Raw genomic sequence first — 12,312 nt, 5'->3', positions numbered from 1 at the left:
TTTATTTACTATTGAACACAAGACTGTGTTATTATTAAAACACTTGGCGTTTATCCACTTTATTCAGTTGATACGGGCACTTTTACACGTTTCGGGCGTATAGCCCCTCATCAGTCAACTGATAAGAAGAAACATTTACATTAGATTATTACATTTTGTAAAAATTATATAACGATTCTAAAACATGTAACTTTTAAGACATACCATTAAAAATTCAATGACACTCGTACAGCACAAGTTATTATTCACTGCTGTTAGGATAAGTTGATAACATTGATAACATAAACCTACATACATTAAATTAAAAAATAAAACGCTGTATAATTATACATGCTTATACTGATAACGCACAGAACTATACAGAAACCAACAAATTTATTCATTAATCATTAGGAAGGATTCTGCCTATATATTTATTAACTTTAGTAAGAAGATAAAAGATGTGTCACAGCTACTTAACAGTAAGAAACAATAGTAAACAAAAATTAGTATAGTTCTGTGCGTTATCAGTATAAGCATGTATAATTATACAGCGTTTTATTTTTTAATTTAATGTATGTAGGTTTATGTTATCAATGTTATCAACTTATCCTAACAGCAGTGAATAATAACTTGTGCTGTACGAGTGTCATTGAATTTTTAATGGTATGTCTTAAAAGTTACATGTTTTAGAATCGTTATATAATTTTTACAAAATGTAATAATCTAATGTAAATGTTTCTTCTTATCAGTTGACTGATGAGGGGCTATACGCCCGAAATGTGTAAAAGTGCCCGTATCAACTGAATAAAGTGGATAAACGCCAAGTGTTTTAATAATAACACAGTCTTGTGTTCAATAGTAAATAAACGTAAAAATAATATTAAAGTAGCCAAGACATAGCCAAATATTGTAGCACCACATCACTAGCGGACATTTGAATTTGCCAACTAGGACGGTCGGTTAAGCGAGGTGTCGGTTAATAGGGGGTCGGATAATCAAGGCTCTACTGTATTTTTGAACACAAAAGTTACTTTAAATATTTTTAATTGCTTTAGCCAAATTGTTTGTATGAACTTTGATTCTTGGGATTCTAATAAAGAGTGGAGTTCAGAAATGCCTAAGGATGAAAATATTGAGGTAAGCAAAGATTAATCAAAAATTATGAATCATATTTCATTACATTAATTTAGTTTTTAATAGATATTAACACTAGTTGTTTTTTATTAATAACTTTATGTTTTATATAGATCTAAACTGATATTATAATACAAATTATTATATGTATATCTGACTGAACTATTAGACTAAATCAATAAATTTGAAAAGAAACTAGTACTTAATTAAAAGTTTATTTCATTTTTATTTCATTCTTTAATTTTTGATTCCATCTGCAGCAGAATATCAATTATTCATAATAATCAGGGCAGAAAAATTTCAAATAACCAATTACATTTGATATGGAAATAATAAAATGATAAATAGTTTAAATAAAGTAAAAAATATTAATTTTAATTTTAGAACAATAATTGAAAAAGTTAAGACATAGAAATTTAACACATACAAATGATAAGGAATAACAGGAAAAATTGCCTAATTTATTAATAATAAGTACTAGTCTTTCATTGAAGTCTACAATGTACTGATGAAACTTTTAATTCAAAGTAAAAACACAGCTTGGGAAGCAAGACATTTGGTAGCCATATTCTATGAATTGACATTGGATAGACTTCATTGAGTTTACAGTTTATTTGGTTATGGCAACACAACATAAGGACAATCTGCTGAAGGGGGAATGCCTCCCAGCAGGTCTTTTAAGGGAAACTGGTCCCTATAATGTGAAGAAAACCTGGAAAACTCCATGTGATCAGCCTGCTGGCAAGGCACAAACCCATGACCAACTACGAGCATTTAGTGGTTTTATCCACCTGGCCACTGGTGGGCCATTGATCTTACACTTCATAAGGAAACCCAGTTTCTCTCTCACCCCAGTTGGGGCTAACATGTTTTTTCTATAGTTTGACCAACATAGCCATATTCCAAGTAAAGACTTCTCAAAAGCTGAAACCTTCTTATAACAAACAAGAGACCATCTTCCTTACATTTCTAACAAAATTCTATTACAATACAAATGTTTTTGGCTCCATTCAGGAGCCTGCTTCAGGTTTTTGAACAAGACAAAAAACTGAGTGTACAAACTGTAATGTTCTATCATTTACAATGATGATTTTAAACTCTAATGTTCTAAAATTAAAACACAATAAAATAAAATGAAATAAAAAAATAATTAACATTATCATTGTACAGAGAATTCAAAAACAACATTTAAAAATTACAAGGAAATAAAATGAAACTAAATAAAATACACATGATATCAAACATGACTAGAACAAATAATATTGTGCATCTAGTGCTCTATAACTTATGTGTACTCATATAATCAGCTGTTTTTGGGATAACTGCTATGTTGCCACACTTTGGGGGATTTTCAAATAGAGATTGCCAGGCTGGAAGCAATGTCTTATTCTCTTTGTTATTAATATATTCTCTTTTAGTTTTAGCACAAAATATTTTAAGCATTTCCAGGTTCTTAACTTCCAGTTATCTTAAATTCCTTTTATAATTTTGGCCTTATCCTATAGTGGTAATATCCGAGACTGACTGATATATTGGGCAAGGACTATAATGAATATATTTTTAGATCATAGTGATGTTCTTTTAATCTTTGAGTTAATGATCTATTCATTAAACTAGTATGTAATAATCTTCTTTTAAATTTATTGTCCATCATAGGGATTGAGTATACTCATTTCATAATTTTGTTCAGGGATGGGCAACTATTTTTTACATAATGACCACATTTAAAACTTTTGAATTGACACTGGCCACACACGAGAAAAAAGAAAAATCAAATGTGGGTAAATTACTATTATTTATTCATATATGATTACAAATTAACATAGGCTTATTTAATGTGATTTCTGAAACTGATGTAAACATAATATATCCGAAATATTCAGCTGAATATTAGTCACTGCTATTTTAAATTATTTTTGAGATGAGAATCTGTTATCTGATTTGTTGTTTTACTTTTTACTAAATTCATTACAGCGGGAAAACTGGTAACATATGTGGGTAGCCTGAGGTAGGACGAGGTCGTACCTCTTTTTGATAGGCAACAGTTCGGTGAGAACTGCCCACTGGTCAGTGGATGGCTTAGAAAATGCTTTTTCTATCCTGTAAAGTCGGGATTCTTTTGTCAGGTCGAGTGGAGGAGGTGAGAGGGGTCGTCGGTAAAGTGTGAGCGATACTCGAAATAAAGACGACTTTTAACAACAAAACAACATTTATTGAGACGGTAACATAACTAACATAAATACATTGAGCTTATCTCGAGCGGACACGCGGGAGTGGAGGGAAATGCGCCAAGAGAGAGTGTACATTAATGGGTATCATACCTCTACGATTTCGGATCGGACGTTTTCTAACCGGATTGGACAAGTTGTCTTGAGGAACGGACGGCGGCGATGAGGATCGGCACGGGGTTTCCCCGATCATGAACGGTGATGATGGACCGTGTTCACGGACAGCGACGACGGACCTCCTTTTCTCGTCATCACCCCTCTTTTATCCCTTTTGTCACGTTACTGGGTTTCACCAATCGCCGATTTTTAGGATAAGTTCCTCGTGAATCATTTTTCGGTTTCCCGAGAGATAGGAAACGGCTCCGTGGGAAGGAAATGTATATATCCTTTTTCGTAAAATTTCGAAAAATGAAGTTTTTCTTTGTTTAACTTTAATAAAGATATTTAATTTAATTTGAGCTTCTTTATTTAATTTTATTTTATTCGGTCCGACCNCCTCGACTTTTTTGTTATCGCTGCTGGTTAATACCACATTATACATGCAAGCGTCCATTTTGCTTTAAACGTGTAGCGAACGTAAAAGCTGCTTTATCTTCGCTGCAGCGACCTCTTGCAGCAAACGTTTAGAAACGGTTCGCTACATTGCAGCGCTGCATTTAGAAATGGGTTTCAGAGAGTTCGCTGTAAAGCGCTTCTCGAGCGCTGCATAAAGAAACGCGGCCTAATGTTTCAAGGAGAACTGCAATAACATGTTTGTCAAATATAGCCAATGTATATATATTCAGCTATTCATTACCACTAACATTAGCTATTCTAAGGAAAGAAACCATGTATCTTACCATGTTTTTGTGTCATTACTTATTCTATCCACATGACAATACAATATCAAGAGAATTAAAGCTCATAGAAATATGTATTTACAATTTACTTATTTAATAAGTAAATTAGTAAAACAAATGCAAAAATAAATAATTCAGTAGTAAAACAAATGTAATTTACCTTTCCTGCAAAAATAAAATTTAGAAAAAAAAATAAAAAACTTGTCCTTAAAAAATAAAGATCTGAACCTAGGACAGCCAAAAATACTCACTCAAGCAAACATCTTTGTGGCAGAATATATAAATCCAATATAACAAAATTTGTTCTTTTGAATTAAAAATTTAAATAAAACTGAAAATGCTTATAATCAAGGGTTTTTGAAAATTATATATAATTTTAATTTCATATAAACTTTTATTTTAAACAAAATAAAAAATTGGGTAGTTATTTAATTGCCTTCTTTTGTTATACAGGGTGTATCAGAATGACGTTTTAAAAATTTGGGGGATCATAGAGGATGAAATTTTGAATGTTTTGATATAAGGAACCCATAGCCAGAAATGTGATATAAAGTTTCTACAGCACTTTGCAGTCAGTATGCTGAATGAAACAGCAGAATACAGTATTTATGACAAGTTTTATTGATAAAACAGTAGAGTACAATCAAACTGTACATCGAATCAGTGGCTGAACTACTTTAGAGTAAATGTTCAATGTGACGACCAACAACTTCCTTACATAACGTGCAATGATGAACCATGTTTTGTCCAACTCTCTGTAAGATGCCAGCTCCCCTCTGATGGTATTAAATGCTGTAAAGATGTGCTCCGTAAGCTCATGAATGTGTCCTACAGATGTTGTTTATACAAGGGACTCACATTGACTAGTTGTGTGTTTACAGCACAGCACCAGTGAATGCAAGGGATGACCTGAAGGATGACAAGCACTAAGTACACAACGTCCTTGTGAGGTCAGCCGATTAGGGTGAGGGTTTTTCGACAGCCGAGCGGTTTTTTCTGTCGTGTGGGCGCAGAATGACTTTCTGAGACAGGTTTACCATTTTTAACCCGTTTATTATATAACAAAAGATTCTTACAACGTTCTTCAAATTTTCAACGTAACACAGCTCGGGGAGCAAATTAAAAGTTCCTTCAAGGGTCCGACTTTCTCCGTTTGGTCCTTCAATGTTGTACGTTGAGATCGACGTTGAGACCGGGGTGTGCGGCACAGCTTCGGTGAAAGTCTCTGGTGAAAGGAAAATCCGTGTAAATTACGATGTCACGGGAGAGCGACAGTAAGTCACAGGAGTTGACAAATCGGTCGCTGTTGATACGTAGGATCACAAAAATCCTGGAGAGGAGCACCAAGAACCAAGAACTAAGAACCAAGAACCTTTGTCCCTTGAGTCGCACGGTTTTATAGATTTCTTAACCGTCGTCGCCTCTCCATTGGTCTCTCATAGTCACCTGGTGACAATTCGAAACCTAATGAAGGGCGCGGGAGAGGTCAACGTTGCGACTGAATATGATTCCTCTCTCTCGTCGCGTTTTCCTCGAATTTATCCGTTTCCATTGTTTAACAAATTCACGAAAAAAAAAAAAACAATTGCATTGTTCAATCGAGACACCTAATCCGTTTCCTTAGCGTCTGAAAAGGAGCTTTTTATTTTCGATCGATACCCCTCATTCGGACCTCTCAATCGACCCCTGTTCGGGTCCTCACATCCTGTACACAGGCTCAGTTAAACCACTGTAGTTGTGTGTTTACAGTCTTCCATCCACAGCAATAATATGATGTCAATGGACAGAAGGGTAGCTACCAAAGTGAAGGGCGGTCAAGCACTTCCTATTGCTGTAGACACTTTAGTTCAAATTTCTGGCTATAGGTTCCTTATATCAAAATGTTCAAAATTTCATCTTCTACAATCCTCCAAACTTTTAAAACGTCATTCTGATACACCCTGTATACAGAAAGTTGCTTAGTTTAATCCATACCAATTGAATGTTATTGCTTTTATTTTCAATCCTTTTATCATTACACTGAATTTAATTTCAACTATTGTTACTTGCATATCTCTTCTACAATTTATTTATATTAAAAATAAAATGGTTTTATTAAAAATAAATAAGAAAAAATTGACTAATATTTTATTCTCTATTAATTATTCTCATATTGAATTCAAGACTAATGCACAACATAACAGAATACTGTACTTATTTTTATATTTTGAGAAAACAACAGTTTTTTCAGTAACTGATATTGGGCAATAGAGAGCATCTAAAAACAGTTATAGTACATTTAATTAATAGCAAAATCATTAAATTTTAAAAGTTTAGTTTTATTTGAAATTTGTTTAATTATATAATTATAATCAATAATGAGGATAAATATCAATTTTATTTATAAAAGAATTGTAATTATTAAATTTTAAAACTTACTGTAAAATTTCATCACTCAAATCTTTCAGCTTTTGTCTTCCACTAATAACATTACTGTTTATTTTTCTTTTTTTATCTTCCAAATCTGAATGTTCTTTTCTTACAACTGTCTCTAACAAATGTGATTCCAAACCTAAAATAAAATAATTTATATTGATTTAACATTATTTGAAAAAAATAAAGACTTTAAAATGACCCAAAATTATTTGTATGGTCATAATTATTTCAGTAAGTAAATTAATCCTTGGGACTTTATAATTTATGTAAATATTAACTTTATTTATTTACCTAAAATCTATTAAATCATATTTAAAGTCAAAATTATGCTTTTTCATAAACTTGCTTTTATATTATTAAAAATTAAAATATTTAACCTTCTATTATGCTTACATCATCTGTTAGAAACCATGATCTCTAGCTTAATCTACAAGTTTAAATTACATAAATGCAAGTTGTTCTTCATTAAAGAAATTTTTTCCCATGGTAAATCTTTTCAATGTGTTCAGTTAATACCATTTTGAATCGTCTTAATTAAGAACTTTTCAGTTAGTAAAAAAGTTCTTTTCACTAGTGATATTTAAAACTAGAATTGAAACTGAATTAAACTTTCGAATGAATTTAAGTCTTTAATTATAAATAAGTGAAAATAAAATTTCTTACAATTTTCTTAAAAATGCTGAAAAATTATATTAATGGATTAAACACANACGTACAGTACACTCATAATTTTAACCTAAAATTTGTAATGTTTTTAACCAGATTGATGTTGAATAAAGAAAGAACTGATGAGGGACATATGATCCAAAATGCATATCCTTCAAAATCAGTGAATTTTATATAGCATATCTGTGTTCCTGTGTGATTAGTTCTGTTAAGCAATCTTATGCTTATGTTTAACTAAATAAATAATTAAAACTTTCTATAGGACCACTATTGAAATATCATTACTAGTGTTGATAGTTAGAATAGTTAGTATAGAAGATCTCTGACAGTCATAATTATGTTATGTAAAAACTTCATAACTTCTGGAATTAGTACAGTACTCTCTGAAGTCAATTTTGATTAATTGATTTTTGGACAGTTGACATTCTACTGCAGTGTTTTTCAACCTTCTTGAATATGCGACCCCTTTTCAAATTAAAAAATTCTGGCGACCCCCATGGCCATATTAAAACTATGTCAGTGATTTTAAAAACTACTGGTATGTATTTAATTTTCTTTCTGTTGAGATTTAAATATCGATCAAAGAACTAATTGTACTGTAAAATAAACAGGCACAGCTTTCTCACTGAAATTGTAGTTTTTATTGTAGTGTAGGACCTACAAACGCTTGTCTTTTTCTTTTACCCGCCACCCCCATGTATGGCTTTGTAGAAAAACACTGTTCTGCTGTATTAGAAATAAATTGTAAAAGACTGAAAGTTTTATTTTGTCCACTTAATACTAGATTATCATTCTTCCTAATCAGTGAATGCATTAATAATTGAACTCTGAGAGAATAGCACATTAATGTCCTAGATTTATACTTGAAGATTTATAAACTATTTTTGTAATGATTGATTTAAAGATAAACTTTCTGTTGGATATGGTTTTACAGCTGATCTTTCATTTTATATGTTGTCATTATTGTGCAAATATTATTTATCATATAAGGTACTAAATATATAAATTACAGATAAAAATTAATAATATAATTATTTTTAGTATTACCATAATGCTTCATAACTTTTATAGATATTAGTATTTTTAAAATATTAATCTTTTATATAAATATTTATATTTGTGAAATTTTTTTATTTTGAGTGGTTCAAAAAAAAAGGTTGAAATAATGAACTTTATAGAGGATTGATGTTTGAATATTTATATGTAAGAACTTAAAGAAGTTTGTGTAAAAGTATTAATGAAAACTGAAGATGGTTTGATTATGGTCATTTTTTCATTAAAGTTTATTTATTTATTTATTGCATATACAGAAGGAAATGTCAGAAGACAATTGATATCCTCCCCAAAAATAACTCCTATAACAAAAGATTAAAATATAAATAAAAAAAGGATAACAATCAATATATATGATAAAAATTTAACATAAATAAAAACAAATGATTATATATTATAAAGTAACTGTTTACAAATGTGTTTAAAATGTAGAAAATCTTCATGTAGAGATTGTTCCACACAGCCTATATACTGTAAAATTATTGCATATTATTTAAATATTTGTAGGCTATTACAATTGGTTCTGGTTGGTTAGCTGTTGCAACAGATATGCGATTAATTCGCATTTTTTCTATTGGAGGAATTCAATTAGAAATATTCAATATACCTGGTCCTGTAGTTTGTATTACTGCTTATGAGAAAACTTTATCTGTAATATATCATCAAGGATATGGTAAGAAAATAATTGTTTAAATATCTAAATCTAGAAAATCATTTTTAGTTAAATATTTACATATTGACAATATTTTTAAGGTGTACCAGGAGATCAGAATCTAATGATGATAATATTTAAAGTCAATGATAAGAAACAATTATTTCTAAATCCTATTCCAGTACCATTAAGTCCAAAATCTACTTTATTTTGGTCAGGGTAAGCAATATAAGATTTTTTTAAACTAATCTATTTTCATTACATCTCTTAGGTATCATTTTTATAAAATATTTTTTTTTTAAACTAATTTAAACTAAATTTTAATTAATGCCAAACTGTTGGATTATCAGGCTACATTAAGGATAAATTCAAAAATTAAAATTAGCCTTAATACAGCCCAATAATTTGACTGTTCATTTGGCTTTAATTTTTAAATTAGTGTTGAATATTTTTAGTTTATTGTAAATCTATACATTTGACAATAAATAAATTTAATATATATTTTAGTGATGTAACGAATATTCGGCCACTATTCGGTATTTGGCCAAATACCAAATACCTAAAAACAGGAGTAAGAAAACACAGTAAATTAATCATTTTGGTAACTTTTATCAATGCTGAACATACATTTCAAGATCAAGAAAGTGCAATTTTTTGCTTATTTATGTAAAAGATCAAAGGAAAAGTAATATAACTAAGTTATTTTTTTAAGAGATCAAAAAAGGGTAACAAATCAAATGAAAACTACCTACTTATTATATAGTTTAGTCATCTATATACCCGTATATAAAAGAAAAGTTCTTTTATATACGGGTATATATATTAATGCAGAGCCAAAACTACTGGTGCTAGAATCTTAAAAATTTGAGGGTGTGTTCCTTTTGTAAAGTGTAGACGTACTAAGAAAAGATTTTACAAAATTAAACCCTAAAGGAGTGAAAAAGAGTAAAAAATTTGTATGAAAACTTTTACTGCATGGGCACAGTAGATTGAAACTTAGGTCATAAAATGTGAAAAAATAATAATTAATGATCTGTAATTTTATGAAACCATCCTTTATTATAAACTTGAAAATTAAATTAACTTTTTTGTTTCATTGTACAAAATTATTTATTATAACTGAAGTCAATAAGGGGTAGGTTATGGTGCAGAAAAATCAACTTTTCTGAATTTTTGGGAAGAAGTCTGTTCCTCTTTTCTTCATATACATTTCCTGTTTCACTAAAAAGCCTCTCTGAATGCATGCTGCTTGCAGGAGCTGATAAGTACTTAGCAGCCAGTTTGACTAAACAGATTTATGTGTAACCCACCAGGCAAATGGATCGTCGTTTCTCTTTAAAGTTTTCATGCTTAAGTACTTATCAAGGTCACCTGCTATGATGTTCTTTGAAGTAGAAGCTATTCCGACTCCGTTGTCATCATCGGTAAAGTTCTCAGCAACTACTTCATCATAGCACTCCCAGAAAGATGTGCGAATGCTTTGTCCAGGCTCATCGGTTCTTTTACGTTTATATTGCACGGGAGAAGAATGCACGCTTTCATCGCTGCTGGTATCATAGTCTGAAACTAAATCTTCAACCAGAATGTACTGCCGGGCTCTTTCTTTTTGCAGTTGGTTTGTGAAGAAATTCGTCTTAATCCTTGGATCTAACAAAGTTGATATCAGGTAGTTTTTATTATCGTCAGTCTGTGAAAAACGTTGTTTTATCCCTTGTTGCATGGCGATCGCCATAAACTTTAATTTAGGTGCTAGGTCAGAAGACACGGCCTTGTTGCAGTAGCGGTTAAGAGTAACAACATGGGGAATAATTTCAGATAAGCATGAATAGTTTGAGCTAGTAATTTTTGTTATCTCTTCAAATGGCTTTAATAATTTCAGTAATTGGTCTACAATCTCCCACTGCTCTGCAGTCAGATTAGATATGTTTACTGTATCAGTTAGATAGAGGGAAATAGCTCGTTTTTGTTCAAGAAGCCTTTCTAGCATATAAAAGGTAGAATTCCACCGTGTTGTTATATCTTGCACTAAATTATGCTTGGCTATTCCCAGTCTTCCTGAATTTTTTTCAGTTTTTCTTATGCAGTACTTGAATGATTAAAGTGGGTTACTATTTTTCGTCCCACAGCAATAGTTTCTCCGATCTCAGGTTGAATTTTGAGAGAGTCTTTGATTACTAACTGTAGTGTATGTATGAAGCAACATGCAGAATTCATTTTAGCCTCACTGACAGCCTTAACAATATTGCGTCCATTGTCATGAACAATGACGTGAATTTTTGATAAAGGGCATTCCCACCGGCTCAGTATTTCTTGCAGAGCATTTGCTATATTTTGCACAGTATGTTGCCCTTCAAAGTGTTTTACATTAAGTGCAGCATGTATCAAGTTAAAATCGCTGTCAAGCCAGTGTGCAGTGAAATTGAGGAAACTGACAGAGTTTTGCAAGCACGTCCACAAGTCGGTAGTGATTGATATATAATCTGTGTCTTCAAGCTTTTTTTTAATCTTTGTTACTACTTTTCCATAAAGTTCAGGAATTATTTTCTCTGAAAAGTACGGTCTACTCGGTATGGCATATCTCGGCAGGATCTCATTTAACAATCTTTTAAAACCAGGGGCCATATTCTGGTCATTGTCTCTGGTCTCTTGTCTCTCGCAAGCCGGTCACTGATTGGCTAATCCAAATGATTAGCCAATCAGTGACTGGCTTATGAGAGACCAGAGACACAGTGACCAGAATACGGCCTCAGATCTTTCAACTATGTTCAGTGGTTCATTATCAATCACTATCATTTCGGCAATCAGATAATGGTATTTCACAGCCTGAAGGTCATTTATATCCCACTTTTTTGTTTTTTCTTGGCAGTTGTAAAGGGTTAATTGCTTCGTGGACTTACTTGAACAGAGAACGACGACATCTGCTGTGTTTTCTTTCGTTGAGATAGATTTATGTATTTTCTGATACTCCTCCTTGTGTTTGTTCTTTAAATGATTTGTCAAACCCGACATCAAAGCTTTTTTCTCCTTACCTCCACGAGAAATTTTTGTATCACATACTTTGCACTGCACATTACGCGAATCTTCGTCATTTTCTTCAAAGTAAATCCAAACTGAAGACCTTTTTTACTCATCATACTGTTCCAAAGTCACAAACCTCTTAAAAAGATCGATTGCAAATAAAATAACTTAACTTGCGTCTAAATATCAACAACTGCCGAATGATATCGGGCTATTTACGGCTATTACATAAATTATAAACCAATTTGGCACTAGAGATAGACGTTAGGCGCCATCTCATATTAACTTTAATAATTATAATTATAATTTAATTAATTAATTTTAA

General features: G+C 31.4%; 1 protein-coding gene across 1 annotated transcript in view; it reads left to right on the top strand.

Moving 5' to 3' along the window:
- Positions 1 to 12,312, top strand: part of LOC111634553 (WD repeat and HMG-box DNA-binding protein 1-like) — a 152,440-nt gene that overhangs the window by 114,403 nt on the left and 25,725 nt on the right. Inside the window, exons 17-19 of the mRNA XM_023379355.1 lie at positions 1,038 to 1,119; positions 8,825 to 8,990; positions 9,071 to 9,188. Coding sequence (XP_023235123.1) covers positions 1,038 to 1,119; positions 8,825 to 8,990; positions 9,071 to 9,188 — 366 coding nt within the window. The remainder of the gene's footprint in view (positions 1 to 1,037; positions 1,120 to 8,824; positions 8,991 to 9,070; positions 9,189 to 12,312) is intronic.

This window comes from Centruroides sculpturatus, unplaced genomic scaffold (assembly GCF_000671375.1).
Source record: "Centruroides sculpturatus isolate CEXI.00-Female unplaced genomic scaffold, Cexi_2.0 scaffold75, whole genome shotgun sequence".
Taxonomy (NCBI): Eukaryota; Metazoa; Arthropoda; class Arachnida; order Scorpiones; family Buthidae; genus Centruroides; species Centruroides sculpturatus.
This window is presented reverse-complemented; position numbering and strand designations above follow the sequence as displayed.